The following is a 20192-nucleotide window of genomic DNA, read 5'->3' on the forward strand; positions in this document are numbered from 1 at the left end:
CTATATACTTGATATATTACTAAGTCATCAATCTCTCAGATTTAAGTTTTGATCTATGTTGACTCAGTTGATAGCCTGCTTGACCTTTCATTAGAGCTTCATTATTGTGAAATCTTTGACCATAATTCCAAATGTATACATCAACTCAAGCAACTGAAATGATACACAGAGACCTAGCCAGCTTACAACAGTATGCTGCCAAGGCCTCTGTCCACCAAATTACATCCTTTCCTGCTCATTTGGTGCCCTTCATTGAAACAGAAGCAACATAGTGTACTGTAGACAACAGTCTGTTCTCAACTGTCCAGGAGTACATCCATTGTCTTCTAATTCTGGCTTTCTAAATGGTACAGTTACATTTTCATTTCACTTGCCTGGGATTGCCTGCAGTAAACATTACTGATTGAATTTGGAAAACTGTCATGGTTTCTTGGTCACTGCTGCCTCAAAGCTCCAGGGACCCGGGTTCAATTCCACCCTTGGGCGGCTGTCTGTGTGGAGTTTGCACATTCTCCCTGCGTCTGCGTGGGTTTCCTCTGGGTGCTCCAGTTTCCTTCCACAGTCCAAAGATGTGCAGGTTAGGTGGAATAGCCATGATAAATTGCCTGTAGTGTCCAGGAGTGTGCAAGTTAAGTGGATTAAACATGGGAAATGCAGGGTTACAGGTAAAGCGTAGGGGGATGGGTCTGGGTGGGGTGCTATTCGGAGGGGTGGTGTGCACTTGTTGGGCTGAATGGACTATTTCCACACGGCACAGATTCTATGACCTTTTTTTTTAATGATGCCACAAAGGGCAACGAAATTAGGAATCTTACATTGGAATTTATAATTTCCCTGTAATTGTAGTAATATTGGCAAAAGCTGTTTAATTATATGTTGGCAACATGAACAGTCTTTTTTACCTAGTATTGACTGTCCTTATTTGATGGAAGAAAAAAATACATGATTGCAGCCAGAAATATACGATGATCATTGTATGTCAACAAAAACTGTTTGTATTTTGAAAGCTGTATCAGTGACAATGGGAGCTGCAGATGCTGGAGAATCCAAGATAACAAAGTGTGGAGCTGGATGATCACAGCAGGCCAAGCAGCATCTCAGGAACACAAAAGCTTTTGTGCTCCTGAGATGCTGCTTGGCCTGCTGTGTTCATCCAGCTCCACACTTTGTCATCTTGCATTTTGAAAACTGTTTTTCCTTACATAACTGGTACAATAATTAGTTTTGGCAGAATTAAATATTGAAATAATATTATGCCTTTAAATAAAAGTATTTTAGAACTAGTCTGTCCCCTTTAAAGCATAAGCTTACTTGCGATTCAGAAGCATTGTGTAGTCATTTTAATTGGTACTGAGGTTCAGGATGGTGCCAAGGATTTTCCTGTACCTCCTGAACACAGTCTTTTCTTGTGATCATGGTTGAATGACTCAGGCAGATAAAACAAAAGTTATCGTTTTTCTCCAGAAATTAGTTGAAGCAGTTTCAATCAATCTTTGAGGGTCATAAGCCTCTGACATTATATTTTCTGAGGAAGGGTCACTGGATCCGAAACATTAATTCAGATTTCTTTTCACGGATGCTGCCAGACCTGCTGAGCTTTTCCAGCAATTTCTGTTTTAGTTTCCATCCACGATCTTGATGGCTGCCTCACAGCTATTTACCGCTGAGAGTGGTGTTACATATTTCAAGGAAAGGCTTTTGACCCTTTCTTCGGAGGATGTACTAGCTTAGAGTTGCCAGCCAATTGGGTTGACCAGAAGCTCTGTAGTCTGATCTACACCAATAATAGCTACTGCTACTGCATCAGGTCAAACAGCATGGGAAAGGAAACCTCCTGTTGATTAGTAACTAGTGCTCCCCACTCCTGACCCTCTGCCGATGATCAGTGCACCTCCATGTTGGACGCTACTTGGGGGAAGCACTGAAGGTGGCAAGGCCATACAATGACTTTGGGTGGGGTCTTCAATGTCCATCACCAAGAATGGCTTGCCAGCATTGCTACCAATAGTCGGTCTACAGCGGGTGGTGAGTGAACCAACAAGAGAGAAAAGTGTACTGGACCTCATCCTCACCAGTCTACCTGTCATAGATGTATCTGTCTTTGACAATATTGTTAGGACTGATCCTTGTGGCGATAAAGTCCTGTCTTCACATTGTGTCACAAGACACAATATATTCTCAATCACAATGCTAAAATTTGGTAGACTTTGAACAGATCTAACAACTCAAAGCTGAGCGTCTACGAGGGTCTGTGGGCCATCAGGTACAGAAGACTTGTGGTCATCCACTGTAACTTGATGGCCTGGTAAGCACCCACTCTACCATTACCATCAAGCATAGAGATCAGTTGTCGTTCAATGAAGGGTCAGGATGGTATAATAAGTGCAGCACCAGGCATGCATATGAAGGAGATGTTAACCTGGTGAAGCTGCAATACAATGCTTGCCAACAGCAGCAGCAAGTGATAACCAGGGCTAAGTGATTCCATGGCCAATGGATGAGGTCTAAACTCTGCTGTCCTGCAATTTGCTATTGTGAATGGTGGTGGATAATTAAGCAACTATTGAGATGGATATCACAAATATCCCAATCTCAACGATGGGAGAGCCCAGTACACCAGTGCAAAAAAAAAGCTAAAGTAATTGCACTCATTTTCAGCCAGAAGTGCTGGGTGGGTGATTTATCTTGGCCTCCTTCTGAGGGCACTAGCATCACAGATGCCAATCTTGCACAAATTTCAGTCCCTACACAAGATATCTAGAAATTGCTGATGGTTCTGGATACACTGAAGACAGTGGACCCGGGCAACATTCTAGTAATAGCATTGAACATATGTAGTCCAGAGCTAACCGAATCTCTAGACAAACTGTTTCAGTTCAGCTGAAAGTGTTCCAGTTCAGGATCTCTCCAGTAATGTGGAAAACCATCTATGTATGTTCTGTGCGCAAAAAGCAGGTTAAGTACAATTCAGCCTTATCCCACCTTATCAGACTACGTTCTGTCATCAGTAAAGTACTAGACCCAATTATCCTCAGCTGCTTTACCATTGACCTTCCCTCCATCATAAGGTCAAAAGTTTGCTAACAAAATTCAGCACCATTCATGACATCTGCAGCTGGACCTGGACACTATCCCAGTATAGGTTGTAAATGGCAAGTAACCATTGTGTTACGCAAGTGCCAGAAGGAGACCATTCCAACAAGACAGAATCTAACCATTAACTCTTGATATTCAATAACCTTATGATTGCTGTAGCATGCACTTTCAACATCCTATCATTGAGCAGGAATCGAACTGGGAAAAGCCATATAGCTACAATGGTGACAAGTGCCCATGAAAGACTTGGAATTCCATGATGGATAACTCATCCCTTGTTTCTCCAAATCTTGTTTGCCACCTACAAAGCATAAATCAAAGTGTTTTGGAATAGTCTTCAACTGCCTGGAGGAGTGCAGCAGTAACAACACTAAACAACTTAGTACCATCCAGCACAAAACAGACCACTTAATTGGCACTCTGTCCATCACCTAGGAGTTTCACTTCCTTCACCACTGATGCACAGTCGTAGCACTGTTAATGAGCTACAAATTCACCACAGTGACACAACAAGGATTCCTAGACAACATCTTTCAAATTTGTGACCTTTACCACTGAGATGGACAGGGCAGTGAATATATGAGACCATCATCACCTATAAGTTCCCTTCCAACAGCATTTTGACTCCAAAATTTATTGCCATTTCTCAGTGATCCTGCTTCAAAATCCTGGAATACCCTTCCTAATAGTACTGTGGCTCCCCTATATCCCAAGGACTGCAGCAGTTTATGAAGGCAGCTCACCATCACTATCTCCTGGGCAATAAATGCTGGACCAGCCAGTGACACTCAAATCTCATGAAAGAATAAAACAAAAGTCCCCAGAGCTGAGGACCCCAATTGAACAATTCAATCTAGAGTCAGTGATCATGGAAAGTGGCAAGAGTAGATGAAATGTGATGAGTGGGGGTAATGTGTACAGAGTCCTTAAGGGAGAGGAATTAGTTTGGTGGGGTTGCGGGGGTGGTGGTGTGTCCAATCGTCCAGGGTCCTGCCAGAGGAGGTTACCCTACATTTCTTTTGACATCAAACCATGCAGCAAAATCTGGTGGACTATTCATATGACATGTGCTGCCCCTACTGCAGGTAAACTATTGGCAGTTCTCATTTGAGGCACATTAGTGGCCTCTTAAGGACCTCAATGGGCCCAAAGGCAGGCCAGATCACCAATGTCTTCCTTGCTGCTCCTTAAAATTTGAGATAGGTTGGGGTGGGCAGGTATGCAAATAGCAAGCTACCCACCAGGTTTTACATATCCCTTTGTCTTAAAACATATCTGTTGACTATAAAATCCAGCCCATAATTTACACAGTAGTGCATTCTAAGTCCACTTGAGATTGGTTGGCTCACTGAGCTGGTTTGTTGTTCCGCAGATATTTCGTTACCCTGCTGGGTAACGTCCTCAGTGCAGCCTCCAGTGAAGTGTCAGTGTGTCTTCCTGCCTCGTTTTTAAACTCTGGAGTCTGTTGAGCTGGATTGCCTCGTTTTCCGGTTTTCCTTCACAGTGGAGTGTATTCAGGATTACTGTCTATCTTATCGTTTGTTGAATTTCTTCATTGATGTTGTTGGTCCTTAGTGTGGCTTCCAGTGTGGCTAGAAATTCTGTTTTGTTGGCGTCCCTGTAGTTGTAGTTCAGTCGTCGGGTGAGAATGGGTTTTTCCGTGCCTGTCAGTTTCTGGTCAGAGGTTTTTTTTTATCCAGGAGTCTGTTCTGTTGTTAACAAGGTGTGGAGCTGGAGGAACACAGCAGACCCAGCAGCATCAGAGGAGCAGGAAAGCTTGACGTTTCACGCCTAGACACTTCTGGTATCTGCAGTTCCTACTATGTCTGATCAGTTGTCCTCGTTTTTGTGGGTAGGCGTGGCTAGCGTGTCTTGAAGGGTTTGGCTTTTCTTGGCTATTCTGGTCTGTTGGCTGATGTTGATGGCTTGTTTCATGTCCATTGTATAGTCTTGATTGGTAGCCTCAACACCCACAACCTGAGCTACAAATCTATCCAAAACCTTAGAAAGTCTGCTTCTCAAATCTCTGTAGTTCTCTTGAGTTTGGAACTTAACCAGTGTCAGAACAAAAGGATGTTTTTACTTAGCAGTTTGTATGCTGTACATAGTGCAGCTGCTAGAGATCATCTCTGATGTCAGCCTGCCCTAAACTATTTCCAACTCTGACATTGATATTAGGTCTGGTCGAGTGGGTGTTTGTACCTCCTGTAAAAACCAGAGAACTCACTCACCTGCAGATTCCTTGAGAAAGATCCTCAAACTGACAAAGGAAAAGGAAATCTTCATTCTTCAGGAATTTAAGAATTCCAGCTTTGACCTTACCCCCCCCCCAGTTCCCAGTGAGGTTCAATTATGCTCTTCAGAGGCTGATATAACTCCTCCCCATTAAATATGCAAGATGTGGGAACTGCCAATTAAGGATTATGTCATCACCAGGCCTGCCCCCTCTTCTGAGTTGCACCTTGCTTTGTAAATTACTCATCCTGACCATCCAAGTAAGGTCATAACCCAGTGTAAATGGCTCCTGGTGAACCTTGCAGCCTCCCACAAGCCCAGTAGAAGAACTAAGGAACTTTAGCTTTGTTACACCTCTCAAACTCTAATTATAAAGCAGAGATTACCTATAGGCTTCTGTTTTATTAAGTTGAGAGCAGATACAATTTTAAATCTCTTTTAAAATTGATTCCACTTTTTTGAATCAATCTGTTAACACAGTTGAAATTATCCTAGCATTACTTCAAAATTTAGGAGCAATTTTTTCAGTTTTATTTACTCCAAAGTTCTGAATAAATAATCCGTGTAAATGTTACTTTCTTATAGGAGTACCTTTTTGTTTGAAGATATATTTTCATATGATTCATTTTTTTTTGCTGGAGTCTTGTTTGTTTAATTCAAGACCTTTGTACCAACATGCTCTCACCAAAGGGAAATTAACAATTTTCCCTGTCCTTTTCTTAGTAACCACTTATAAAATCACAAATTGTTTCAACACTTATCTTAAAATTGCACTAGTAAATTGTATTGCACCACCTTGTTTTTTCTAAATGTGTATTGTTACTTTGTATAAAATTGTATCTGCAAAGTGTCTAATCATTTTACCATTCCCTCTATGTCCTCCTAAGTTGTTTTCAGTCCTCTTCACTCACTGCATTTGAGTTTCATGTCATCTGTAGATTTTAAAATGTAATGGAGCTGGGGTCAATAATAGGTCAAAAAAATTAGTGCCTCTAGAGGAATACTACTGTTTACTTCCTGCAAGTATGTAAAATTCACCATTGCATTTTACTGTCCTTTTATCAGCCAAGTTTGTATCCACATTACAACTGCCTTTTTTTTTATTTGAATGGCTTCAATTTTGCTTAAATGTCTGTTATATGGTAGTTTATAAAATGCATTTTGAAAATCCATATCATTCTTCTCCCCTCAGTAAAAAATCAATCAAGTTGGTTCAAAATAATTTGGCTTTAACAAATTTATGCTGTTGTCCATTAACCCATATTGTTTCAAGTGACAATTTTGTCACAGTTTATTGTCTTAAAAAAATTCCCCACTACCAATGTTAGGCTGTCTGGTCTGCACTTGCCTGGTTCACCTCTGTACCTTTTGAGAATGATATGCATTGTGGGCCGGAGTGAGGGTGGGAGGGGTTTCAGGTGAAGCAAGCAAAGGAAAATTGACTGAAAGAGGAGCCTAGCAGGAAAGACAGCAGAACAGCAATGGCACGAGTTTCTGGGACTAATTCAGGAGATGCAGCAAAAACTCATGCCTAGGAAAAAGGAGCATGATATGGGGAGGGTGAGGCAACCATGGCTGACTAAGGAAGTCAGGGATAGCATAAAAGCAAAAGAGAAAGCATATAATGTGATGAAGGGCAGTGGGAAACCTGGGGACTGCGAAGCTTACAAAGACCAACAAAGGGAAACAAAAAAGAAATAAGGAAGGAGAAGATTAAATATGAGGGTAAGCTAGCCAGTAATATAAATGAAGACTGTAAGAATTTCTTTAGATAAATGAAGGGCAAAAGAGAGGCAAAAGTGGACATTGGACCACAGAAAATGACAGTGGAGTGATAGTGGTGGGGAACAAGGAAATGGCTGAGGAACTGAATAATTACTTCGCAACAGTCTTCACGGTAGAAGGCACGAGTAATCTCCCAAAAATTCGAGAGAGTCAGGGGCAGAACTGAGTATGGTGGCCACCTCCAAGGAAAAGGTGCTAGTAAAACTGATTGGCCTGAAGGTGGACAAATCACCTGGATCAGAGACTACACCTCAGAGCTCTAAAGGAGATAGCTGAAGAGAGACTGGAAGTGCTAGTGGTGATCTTTCAGAAATCGCTCAAGTCAGAGAGGGCCCCAGAGGACTGGAAGATCGCTAGTGCGACACCCATGTTTAAAAAGGGAGTAAGGCAAAAGACAGAAAATTATAGGCTGATTAGCCTAACCTCGGTTGTGGGTAAGATTTTGGAATCCATTGTGAAAGATGAGATTTCTGAATATTTGGAAGTGTAGGGTAAAGTAGGGCAAAGTCAGCATGGTTTCATCAAGGGGAGGTCATGCCTGACAAATCTGCTAGAATTCTTTGAGGAAGTAACAAGCAGGGTAGGCTAAGGGGAGCCAATGGATGTTATCTACCTGGACTTCAAGAAGGCCTTTGACAAGGTGCCGCGCAGAAGGCTGCTGAGTAAAATAAGGGCCCATGGTGTTAGAGACAAGGTGCTAGCATGGATAGAAGATTGGCTGTCTGGCAGGAAGCAGAGAGTGGGGATAAAAGGGTCTTTCGCAGAATGGCAGCCAGTGATAAGTGGTGTTTTGCAAGGGTCAGTGTTGGAACCACAACTTTGCACTTTACACATTAATGATCTAGATGAATGAACTGTGGGCACTCTGGCTAAATTTGCAGATGATACAAAGATAGGTGGAAGGACAGGTAGTATTGAGGAGGCGGAGAGGCTGCAGAAGGATTTGGACAGGTTAAGAGAGTGGGCAAAGAATTGGCAGATGGAGTACAATGTGGGAAAGTGTGAGGTCATGTATTTTGGTTAGAAGAATAAAAGCATGGACTATTTTCTAAATGGGGAGAAAATTCAGAAGTCTGAGGTGCAAAGAGACTTGAGAGTTCTCGTCCAGGAATCTCTCAAGGTAAACTTGCAGGTTGAGTCAGTAGTCAGGAAGGCAAATGCAAAGTTGGCATCTGTTTTGAGAGGACTTGAATATAAAAGCAGGGATGTACTCCTGAGTCTTTATAAGGCTCTGATCAGGTCACATTTGGAGTATTATGTGCAGTTTTGGGCCCCATATCTCAGGAAGGATGTACTAGCCTTTGAGCGGGTTCATAGGAGGTTCATGAGAATGGTCCCAGGAATGGAAAGCTTAACATATGTGGAATGTTTGAGGACTCTGGGACTATATTCATTGGAGTATAGAAGGATGACGGGGGATCTAATTGAAACTTGCAGGATACTGAATGGCCTTACAGAGTGGATGTTGGGAAAATGTTTCCATTGGTAGGAGAGACTAGGACCCGACGGCACAGCCTTAGAGTAAAGGGAAGACCTCTCAGAATGGAGATAAGGAGAAACTTCTTCAGCCAGAGAATGGGTGAATCTATGGAATTCACTGCCACAGAAGGCTGTGGAGACCAGGTCATTGAGTATATTTAAGACTGAGATAGATAGGTTCTTGATCATCAAGGGGATCAAGGGTTACAGGGAGAAAGTGGGAGAATGAGGTTGAGGAACTTATCAGCCATGATTGAATGGTGGAGCAGACTTGATGGACTGAATGGCCTAATTTCTGCCCCTATGTCTTATAGTCTTATGGAAGAGTGCAGAATGCAGCTTGCTTTGAATTGGCGCATATCAGAGATGTGTATTTACAGCAGCAGTTAATTGTTTTGCTGTGATTTATTCTTTTACTCATTTAAATATGTATTTTAAATGACTCTTTACCATGTTTTCTATCAGTTACATAGAGTTGCTTCTGTTTGTATGTGTTTTCTCCTAAGCATTGTAAAGAAGCTGGCACAATACACAGCGGATATCATGGAAGATTCGAAGGATAAAGCTCAAGAGAACCTATTAGCTAATGGAGGTGGGTTCTATAAAATATACTATCATGTACATGTCAAAGGTGAATATTACACAACAAGATGCTGCAGTTTTGAAAGCTAGATGATGTATATGATTCAAAAATGTAATTCTTTTAGGTTCCCTGCAATGAAGTTGGTGAGTATATTTGTTGTATGCCAGAATTTTATATGTACTCAAAAATAATCACATATTTAAGCCCAACCTCTTTATCTCATCAATCACTAACCATATTAATTTTGTAAAGTCTCTTCCAGAAATAATTCCTATACTCAATTCATGTTTAATAATGCCTTGCATTCAGTAATGGCACCAATGCGACATCTCTGGCTCTGCAGTACTTGCACAGACCTTACACTTCTACTGGAGGATTCCTATAAGACCATAAGAGATAGAAACAGGGATAGGCCATTCGACCCATTGAGCTGGCTCCATCATTCGATAGGATCATGACTGATCCAACATTCTTCACATCCACTTTCCTACCCTTTCTCCTCAGCCTTGATTTCCCAACTTATCAAGAACCTATCTATCTCAGCCTTAAATATACACGAGAACTCTGCCTCCACTGCTTTCTGTGGCAAGAAGTTCCAAAGATTTACAACTTTCTGAGAGAAGAAATTCCTCCTCATCTCTGTCTTAATTTGCTCCCCTTAATTCTGAGACAATACCCTCTTGTCCTAGACTCTTCCCATGAAGGGAAACATCCTCTCAGCATTTACCCTGTCAAGCTCCTTAAAAATCCCATATGTTTCAATGCAGTCACCTCTCAATCTTCCAAACTGTGATGAGTAGAGTCCCAACCTGTTTAATCTTTGCTCATAAGGCAGTCCTTCCATTCTGGGGATCATCCAAGTGGACTTTCTCTGAACTGCCTCTGATTAAATATCTTCAATTCACTAAAGGGATCAAAACTGCTCACAGTATTCCAAGTGTGGTCTGACCAGCAACTTGTACAGTTACAGTAAGACTTCCCCACTTTTACACTCCAATCCTGTTGAAATTGGGCCAACATTCCAATATTGCTTCCTCAATACCTTCCAAATTTGTGCTAGCTTTCTGCATTTCATGCAAAAGTCCCCTCAAGTCCACTTGCATTGCAGCTTTCAGTAGTATTTCTCTAATTGAATAATCTTTTGTTCTTGCTGCACGACTGCATATTTTCCTACATTATATTCCATTTGCAAACTTTTTGCTGACTGACTTAACCCATCAATATCTCCCTGCCAACTCTGTCTGTGTCCCTTCCTCAACTTGCCTTTCCATCTATTTTTGTGTCTGTAAATTTGGCTACTTTGCATTCCTTTCCTTTCTCCAAGTCATTAATAGATATTGCAAACAGATGTGGACCCAGCACTGATCCTTATTGAACCCCACGGTCACAGATTGTCAAGCTGAAAAATAACCTCTTGTTACTACTCACTGTTTCCTGCCTAAGAACCAATTTTCTATTCATGCCAATTTGCCTCCAGCACCATGGTCTCATATCTTATGATTTGAACTTTTGAGAGGTACCTTGTGGAATGCCTTCTAGAAGTCCAAACAACACATCTACTGATTCCCTTCTATCAACTCTGGCTGAGACTTCTTCAAAACACCCTAATAAATTAGTCAGACTTAATTTCCTTTTTATGAAGCCATGCTGACTCTGCTTGTCTTGAAATCACAAGTCTTGAATTTCAAATATTGTCTAAAATTAAAATTTGACCTCTACTTGAATGGTAGTATCTTAATTGGATGAAGTTGAATATTAAATTTCAAACAACTGAGAATAGTATTTTCTGTCTACAAATGCCTTTCTGCATATGTGACATATCTAATTAATGACAATCTAGCACATACTTTGAACAGCACACTAGGAATGAAAATTTTGAAAACTGGAGAATGAGAAAATACTACAAATTGGCGCATGGTGCTCGAATTGCTAGGTTAATAACCTGGTTTTTCTGTATTTTGAATTTAAGTACAGTATGATTAGCACCAGGTTTTATATCTCCAATTCATTAACTAGAAAGTAATCCGGTTTCATCAACTGGAGATTGTTAAAAATGGATTTCTATACCAGTGCATTGTTGTGCTGCTTCAAATACTAAACCTGCAGTCTTACTCTGCTGCCTTTTCTTTTAGTTGCTGCTGCTCCCTTCTAGCTTTTTGTCTCTCTTCCCTCGAGCTCCAAGGTCAGATCTACCAGATTTCCCATGACTAGAACAAAATCATTCTAAAACAATCCATGGCCATCACAAAGCCATTCCCAAATGTCAGACAACTTGTGAAATGAATGTGATAGTTTTTAATCAGTCGGCTTTGTTCAGGCATGTTATGACACATGTCTGGGTGAGATGCAACTTGGATGCAAGCCTTCTGGGTGTAGAGATAGGGACACTTCCACTGTGCCATAGGACCCTCTAGCATTACACATGTATAGCGTGAAGAAAACAGGCAAAAATAAGGGGCTGTAAGGTTTTCTTAATATTTACTGATACTGGTGTAAAACATAACAGGAGTCATTAAAGCTGACCCAATTCTGACTCACCTGTTCTCTTCAGTATAAACATTGGGTTTGGATTTGCATTTCACAATGATAATCTGGATGCATGGATACAGTGATCAGGTTACGATGGATTAAATAATTAACAGCCACATAGCCTGGTCACGCTGTCCATGTGATCAGAAAACTTCAATCTTTGAGGCATAATAAAAATTACTTTGTTTTTTAAGAGATGTGCTAGGTAAGCATGCTAGCATATCTGTCAATCAGATGGCTAAATAGAACTGTGAGGATACCTTAATTCTGTTTTATCTGGTGGAACTTTAGGTTGTGCGTATTTCATCTCAATGTAGCAAAGTAGATGTACAAATTTTAATTGAAATATTAAACGCCGGTTTTGGACATTACAATTATGCTGTATTACAATATGTCAGCCATGGAATTCAATAGATCAATTTTAGTGTGATAGCAATGATGGATCCAGGGTTGACAATAAAAAAATCAAACGTTTTGATTCTTCTTTTTCTGCTCCAGTTAATTCACTCCAGGATGCTCTATGTTGTATTAATTTATTTCTTTATCAGTTATGCTACCTCCAATGACTTACACATGCATTTCCAGGTCCTACTGCTCCTCTGACCATTTAAAATTGTTTATTCCTATTTATTTTATGTTGTTTCTCTTCTTTCTTCCTACCAAAACAAAACTCTTCATATTTCAGTATAAAATTTCATCTGCCACTTGCCCATCCTTTCTGCTAATCTATCCATTTCTCTTTGAAGTTCTCTAGAATCTTCCTCCTAGTTCACAATAATTCCAAATTGTATCATTTGCAAACTTTGAAATTATGCAGCAGTTATTTTAATAGTTTCTGACTGAAATATCAGTAAAGCTGATGAAATCAACCTCCATGATTTGATTTTTATTATTGTCACATGTACTGAGTTACAGTGAAAAATATTGTATTGTGTGTAAACCAGATAAATCATACCTTACATAAATATGCCTGGGTAATAAAACAGAATGCAGAATATAGGGTTACAGCTATGGAGAAGGTATAGAGAATGATCAACGCTAATATATGAAATGTCCATTCATAAGTCTGATAACAGCAGAGAATAAGCTGCTCTTACATCTGTTTGTGTATGTTTTCAAATTGTTGTATTTTCTGCCGGGTGGAAGACCGTATAACTGGGGTGGAAAGAGTCTTGGATTATATTGGCTGCTTCCCTGAGGCAGCAGCAAGCATAGATGGAGTCAATGGATGGAAGGCTGATTTTTTTTCATGGATGGTGCTGCATTCGCAACTCTCTGTAATTTCTTGCAGTCTTGGGCAGAAGAGTTGCTACACCAAGCTGTGATACATCCAGATAGGATGTTTTATATGGTGCATCTATAAAAATTGGGAAGAGTAATGGTGGACATGCTTAATTTCCCTAGCTTACTGAGAAAGTAGAGGCATTTCTTGACTATAAGGTCGACACGGGTGGACCGGGATAGATTGTTGGTGATATTTATTCCAGGAATTTGAATCTCTTGACCACTTCCACCTTATGCACCTGTCTGCGTCAATGGTGCTGTCCTCCACTCTGCTTCCTGAAGTTGATGACCAGCTCCTTTATTTTGCTGACATTGAGGGAGAGATTGTCATCTTTACACTATGCCACTAAGCTACCTTTCTCCACTCTGTCTCGTCGTTGTTTGAGATTGACCTGCTACAGTGGTGTCATCAGTAAATTTGTAATTTGTTGAGCAAATTTGCTTTGAAGGATTGTGGAAATAGAAAATTCATTTCAAGTTTCCAGGACATGTCTGGAATGGTTCCTTTAAAATTGAAAGCTCACTGGATATCAGAGATTATTTTTAGCAAGACTTCCCTGATTGATGGTAACTGCATGCTATTGCTGGAGAGGTCCTGCTGGGACTGTTTTGAACAGTAATTGTTTGGAAAGGCACTTGTTTTACCTGGTTCAGTTGGGGGAAAGCCTGCTAAGCACCAGCTGAATTGTAGGGAAGCCTGCTAAGAACAAGTTGATTTGGAGGGACCCTGCCTTTGATAGGTTGAATTGGAAGAAAGCTTGCAGTGAACAAGCTGCCCCGCTGATCCCTCCCATTTTTGAATCAGATTATTTCTGGGTAAAACATACTTTTTTTTGAATGAATGATTGAAATAACATCTCAGAATTATATTTCTTGAGCAAGTTGTGTCTATAAAGCTTTGGAGGCAACTGTATATGATTACTGGCTTGACTGAATGTGCCAAACCATTAGAAGAACAGAATCTAAAACATCCTACACATTATCCATTTGCTTTCATGAATGCTTTGGCCAAAGGGGGACTCTTTCAGAAAGTCATTCTCTGCAGAAAAATATGTTTTGTGTCTTTCTTCTTGAAATGTGTGTATGTATCTATACAAATGCGTATGTGTTTTCTGAATAGAGGGATAGCATTTGTGCTCCTGCATTACTGACTGTGTACGCTAACCAATTATCACACCTTTATTGAATAAATTCTACTTAGACAATAAACCCATAATTGTGTTTATTAGGAAACCTGATAGAAAGATCCTTTATTTGTTTGAAACCCTGACATAAATATAATATTTAATTGGCCATCATAGTAAATTCAAAAAGTATTTCTACTTTGTGGTGATCTGTGGAGTAGTGGGGCTAAAGTGACTGTGGATTCCTCCAGTTGTTGTTGTAATATAAAAGAGATGGCACGAGTAATAGTGCTACATACTAGTATAGGTGGTAAATACCATAAAATGCCGGGAGGGGTCATCTTTAAAAATGTTATTTCAATGTGGTCCGGATTGGACTCCAACATGAGAGTCAGAAATAAAGAAACATATTCAGCCAAGTGAGCTTACCACTTGAAGAGTATTATTGCTTGAAGAAGACATAGACAGTCAGTCAGCAACTGAAAGATGGTTATCAACATGGAGAGCAGGAGCAGCTTTGGAAGCAGTATAAAGGCAGGCTGAGCATTGTAGAAGCAAAATACCATTCAGAAGCTGGTTTGACACTCTGTTATGATACACGGGCTAGGATTCAATTTGATGATGACACAGAGCGGCTCTTTGCGAGCTCCCTACTGTGCATCTTATTCTCACATTTTCGACAATTGTTGTGCACTTTTAAACCTTAATTTTAAGGCAGTAAAAGTTACTCACCTTCTTTGCAGCTGTAACTTTGTATACCTTACTCAATTGTTCAAGCACCCTATGATCTTTGTATGTTATGATTTGCGCTGCATGCAAAACAAAACTTTTCACTATACTTAGGTACATGTAACTATAATAAATCAAATCAAATTGAAGACAAGGAGAAACCAGTTACACTTGGAAAATAGAGTCCTCGGTTATCAGGGAAGACTCTGCAAGGACTAACAGATGTCTGCAGAAAAAGAAAGTTAGAGATCCTAAGAGAAAAGGTAATAACTATGAAAAATGGAACGTAGAACAGAAACAAAAGATACATAAAAGAGAGATCTCGCCTCTCTCAATGAGTGTTGCTGTCATCAATATTAGGCTCCTTGAGGAACAGCAAAAAATTCAGACCAAATTACAGAACCGTGATGTCTTCAGAATTTATTTAAGCTGAAAATGAGCAATTTTACAGAGATCTGGCAGACTTCAGCAGAAGAAGAAGAAGTCAGCACAAGTTAAAGATTTAAAAGGGCTCCAGTATAATTAAATATTTTTGGCAGGAAGATCATATAAAGGCCACAGACAGAGAACTTTAAATAAAAGCTTGTGTAGAAAATGTCCTTGTTTTAGAATGTGAATGGTAGTTAAAGGTCTACCTGGGAGGAGTCAGAGGAACTCCATCTTGGCTGCTGAATGCAGAAAAACCATAAGAGTAAGCAGGTATCTGCAATTATGCTGATTAAAATATGTAGAAAATCCCTGAAATAAGCTGGAAAATATTAGACAGCACATAGGTACAGTATTAAAAACAACCTAAATTAAAAAACTTGAAATTACTACTGAACAGTCACTTAATACAAATTAAAGCTTTTATTGAAGAACTTAATAGTTATTCAGTGATACAGAGCTTAAAACAACTAGTAAGTGATTGGAATGCTGCACAGAATCTAGCTGTACAGTAATTCAATTTAAAACAGCATTTGTAAGCCACAGATTATAATCAACATGGCAATAATACTTTAAAGCAGCTTTACCGTAATGAGATTAAGCAGCACGTTTGAGAAGACATGTGCAAAGTTGGAATACTTCCACAGAAATTCATGGTCAGACACTACAGAACATAAAATTAGATATTGTGAAGGTGACCACTCCTGAGATACAGAATTGCCTCCAAATCAAGTACTAAGTTCAAAAATAGCACACGGTTACAGGTTGCTGGAAAGGAAGAGGCTACGCACAAATACCGTAATATGGTACAGCAGTCGCTATTAGAAAATATAACAGGCATCATAATAAAAAGTGATCTAGGTTTGTTGGAACTTGTTTATGTTCATGGTCATCTTCTCAAATTTGAGCTTGATATAAGTGTCAAGGTTGCTATCCTGTCAGTTACTGATAAAATGGATGCCAAAAGAGGCTTTAAAAAATTTAGTCAAGAACAAATGAGTGACCAACACTATGCTGCCATTCACCAGTATTCTGTTGAAAGATAGCTTGACCAAAAGTCCAGTGAGATGATTGAGAATGAATACATTGAGCACCAACATTTCACAACCATGGGTGATTTACTAGAGTATGACAAAGGACGAGTTATTCAACTACTATTCAAAAAAATTATCTTGTATGGGATACATTGAGCTTTCTAGATGTGCAGGCAGGAGTCACAAGTGGTATGGTGGCCAGAAATTTCAGAAGAGATGGAAGATATTCCCGACTTTTATACCTCATTGTGAGATCTGCAGTGTAGAGTTCTAAACTCTCAAACACTCCTGCCATCACCAAAGGCTGATAAGAAGCTGAAACTCAGCAAAACTTAAAAGACATGGTGGATGCTGGTGACAAAAACAGTGTTGACTCAACAACAATCTTTCAACAACGACTGAGAGTCTGATAAAGTTTGCTTCACAGTCAAATGTCTACAATGGGTGACTGAAGGTGTCCAGCCTGATCAGCAACTCAAAAAGAGATAAGTGCATATGATGATACGGGGGCTCGACCAAGGTTCATAGATCCAGGGCATGGTAAAGAAGAAGAAGCCACCTGGTCTAAGCATCTAGGATACCATTTTAAAAAAAACTACCTCGTTTTGCTTTGTCCAGAAACGAGGAAGGTAGTTATTTTAAGACAGTATCTTACCTCCATAAAGGAAATGCAGGAGATTAAAGGTCGTCCAGAAAAATAAATGGATCGACAGCAATGTCTACAAAGAAAAACAAAATACGTTCAAGAGATAAATGATCCTCCAGTAGAGAAGTGATGCAAAGATTGGTGCTAGGGTCAAAAGTCCTCAAATGAAAAACCTACCATTCTTCTAAGTCTGAAGAGTGTGAAATGTCCAGACCACCTGTATTTGTGAAGTCAGAGACTTGGGTTGACAGAGGAGGTGGTTGATGGAGTAGTAGTAAGTGTAATACAGTTACATAAATGATTATACAGTCGGTTAACTACAGGGAAAATAGGTTGGGGAGAAGCGGTATAAGATAATATCTCTGAAAGGATTAATGATCATATTACATTGTCTCCATATATTCTACTGAAGTCATCACCAGGCTGAGGATGGAACCAGGGAGTTCTATTGTTTCAAAGGGAACTGATGTAGTTGTTGACCAGACGTAATTGTATTTAGCATGCAATATACCCACCTGTTTGCTAAGGATAAAGGGCAGGCCTTTTAGGATAGAGATGAGGGGGAATATCTTCACCCAGAGACTGGTCAGCTTGTGGGATCGTCTGTCACAGGAAACCGTTGGGGCCAAAATATTGAAGACTTTCAAAAAAGATGTAGACATGGTTCTTAGGATTGAAGGGATCAAAAGATCTGGGGAGAAAGCAGGAATAGGCTACATTGTTGAGAGAGTCAATGGCCTAGTGGTATTATCGCTTGACTGTTAATCCAGAAACCCAGATAATTTTCTGGGGCCCCAGGTTCGAATCTTGTCACGGCAGATGGTGGAATTTGAATCCAATAAATATCTGGAATTAAGAATCTAATGATGACCATGAATCCATCATTGATTGTTGAAAAGACCCATCTGGTTCACTAATGTCCTTTAGGGAGAGAAACTGCCATCCTTACCCGGTCTGGCCGACACATGACTCCAGACCCACAGCAATGTGGTTGACTCTCGACTGCGCTCTGGGCAATTAGGGATGGGCAACAAATGCTGCTTAGCCAGTGGCACCCTCATCCCCTGAATGAATAGGAAAAAAAATACTGAGTTGAACGATCCTCCATGATAATATTGAATGATGGAGCAGGCTTGAATGGCTGAATAGCCTACTCCTGCTCCTACATTCCGTGTCTCTATGTGAGAGCACTGCTTCTTTTATCAATATTCAATAGTCGTGTTAATCTACAGCTGATCTTTGTATAGTTTGCTGCCACCAATCCTTTTTGTCCTCAGCCTATCTCAAAAAACGTTTATTCAGTAAGTGAGACCCTTACCCAGTACTGACAAAATCAAGCAGCAAATAATACCAAGAGTGACCATTTGGGAAAGTTACACAGGCTTACCTTTTACATTTTTTTCAAACTAGCATGGAACATTTGCAATTTTCCAGTCCTCTGGCATCAACTGAGATTGGAAAAGATTTGACCAATGCCTCCACAATTTCTACTTTCACTTCCTGTGATACGCTCTGATGCATCTCAACCAGGCCTTTCACTTTAACGGTCTGTCTGCACAAAACAGGACAAATCCAATTAATGGCCCATTGATCTACAGTTTATCATCAGTGAAAGTGTCACAAATGTGCTTATGGAAACAGTACTTACAAAACAATAACCTGCTGTAAGGTTTTGGAGTAGATCTGTAGCTCGGGTTGTGGGTGTTGAGGTTGGTTGGCTCGCCGAGCTGGTTTGTTGTTCCACAGACATTTCATTACTGTGCTTGGTAACATCCTCAGTGCAGCCTCTGATGAAGCATCGGTGTGTTTTCCCTCCTGGTTTTTAAACTCTGGGGTGCATTGCGACGGATTGCCTCACTTCGGATTTCCTCCGTAGTGGAACGTATATGGGGTCGAGTTCAATGTGCTTATTAACAGCCTGCTTTATGGAGTGCCATGCTTCCAGGAATTCTCGAGCTTGCCTCTACTCAGCCTGTCCCAGGACTTTGATGTCGTCCCAGTCGAATTGGTGGTTTGCCTTATCCATGTGGATTGATATTAGTGAGTACTGGTTGTGTCTTTTTGTAGCCACTTGGTGTTCATGTACTCTTGTTGTTAGTTTCCTTCCTGTTTGTCCGATGTAGTGTTTCTCACAGTCTCTGCAGGGGATCTTGTAGATGACATTGGTCCTGTCCATGGTGTGGAGTGGGTCCTTAGTTTGGGTGAGCACTTCTCGTGGGGTTGATGTGGGTTTATGTGCCACTCTAATGCCCAGCGGTCATAGGAGTCTTGTGTCCTGTAGGGAGTTGCCTACAGGAACAGCATCAGAAAGATTCTACATGCCCCGACACACTCATTGCACTACCCTAAATCCGGAACACAACAGAACGCATCACAAGACTTCTACGACTGCGAGGCATCAGAGTGGCACACAAGCCCACATCAACCCTACGAAAAATGCTCACCCGAACTAAAGACCCACTCCCCGCCATAGACAGGACCAATGTCATCTACAAGATCTCCTGCAGAGACTGCGAGAAACACTACATCGGACAAACAGGAAGGAAACTAACAACAAGAGTACATGAACACCAACTGGCTACAAAAAGACACAACCAGTACTCACTAATATCAATCCACATGGACAAGGAGAACCACGACTTCGACTGGGACAACACCAAGATCCTGGGACAAGCTAGGTAGAGACAAGCACAAGAATTCCTGGAAGCATGGCACTCCATGAAGCAAGCTCTTAATAAACACATTGAAGTCAACCCGATATACATTCCACTATGGAGGAAACCCGGAAGTGAGGCAATCCATCGCAATGTACCCTAGAGTTTAAAAGCCAGATGGAAAAACACCAACGCTTCATGATGCTCAGCTTTAGTTCTGTAAGGGCAATAACTCCTTACCTCATTGTGGCCTTGGTCCAAACATGAAAAAAAATCTGAACTCAGAAGGGAGGTGAGAGTGATTGCCCTTGACATCAGGATAACACTTATCAGAATATGCCATCGAAAAGCTTTAGCAAAATTGAAGTCAATGGGAAGCAGGATAAAAATCCTCCAATAGTTAGAGTCATACCTATCACAGATGAAGGTGCTTGTGGTTGTTTAAGACTAAGTACATGTCTGCAGAAATTCCTTAGGGTAATGTCCAAGACTAAACTATCTTCAACTGCTTCATCAATGACTTTTCCTCCATTATAAGTCCAGAAGTGGTGTTTACATTTGTTCAGTGTCATTTGTGACTTCATGATA

At 40.5% G+C, this 20192-nt stretch overlaps 1 protein-coding gene across 8 annotated transcripts in view; it reads left to right on the forward strand.

The window, feature by feature from the left end:
* Nucleotides 1-20192, forward strand: part of LOC125452974 (V-type proton ATPase subunit C 1-A-like) — an 84102-nt gene that overhangs the window by 3249 nt on the left and 60661 nt on the right. For all 8 annotated transcript variants that reach the window (XM_048531990.2, XM_059645620.1, XM_048531996.2 and 5 more), the window contains one exon: nt 9102-9187. In XM_048531990.2, the coding sequence (XP_048387947.1) occupies nt 9102-9187 (86 nt within the window). The remainder of the gene's footprint in view (nt 1-9101; nt 9188-20192) is intronic.

Source organism: Stegostoma tigrinum, chromosome 4 (assembly GCF_030684315.1).
Source record: "Stegostoma tigrinum isolate sSteTig4 chromosome 4, sSteTig4.hap1, whole genome shotgun sequence".
NCBI classification, from domain to species: Eukaryota; Metazoa; Chordata; class Chondrichthyes; order Orectolobiformes; family Stegostomatidae; genus Stegostoma; species Stegostoma tigrinum.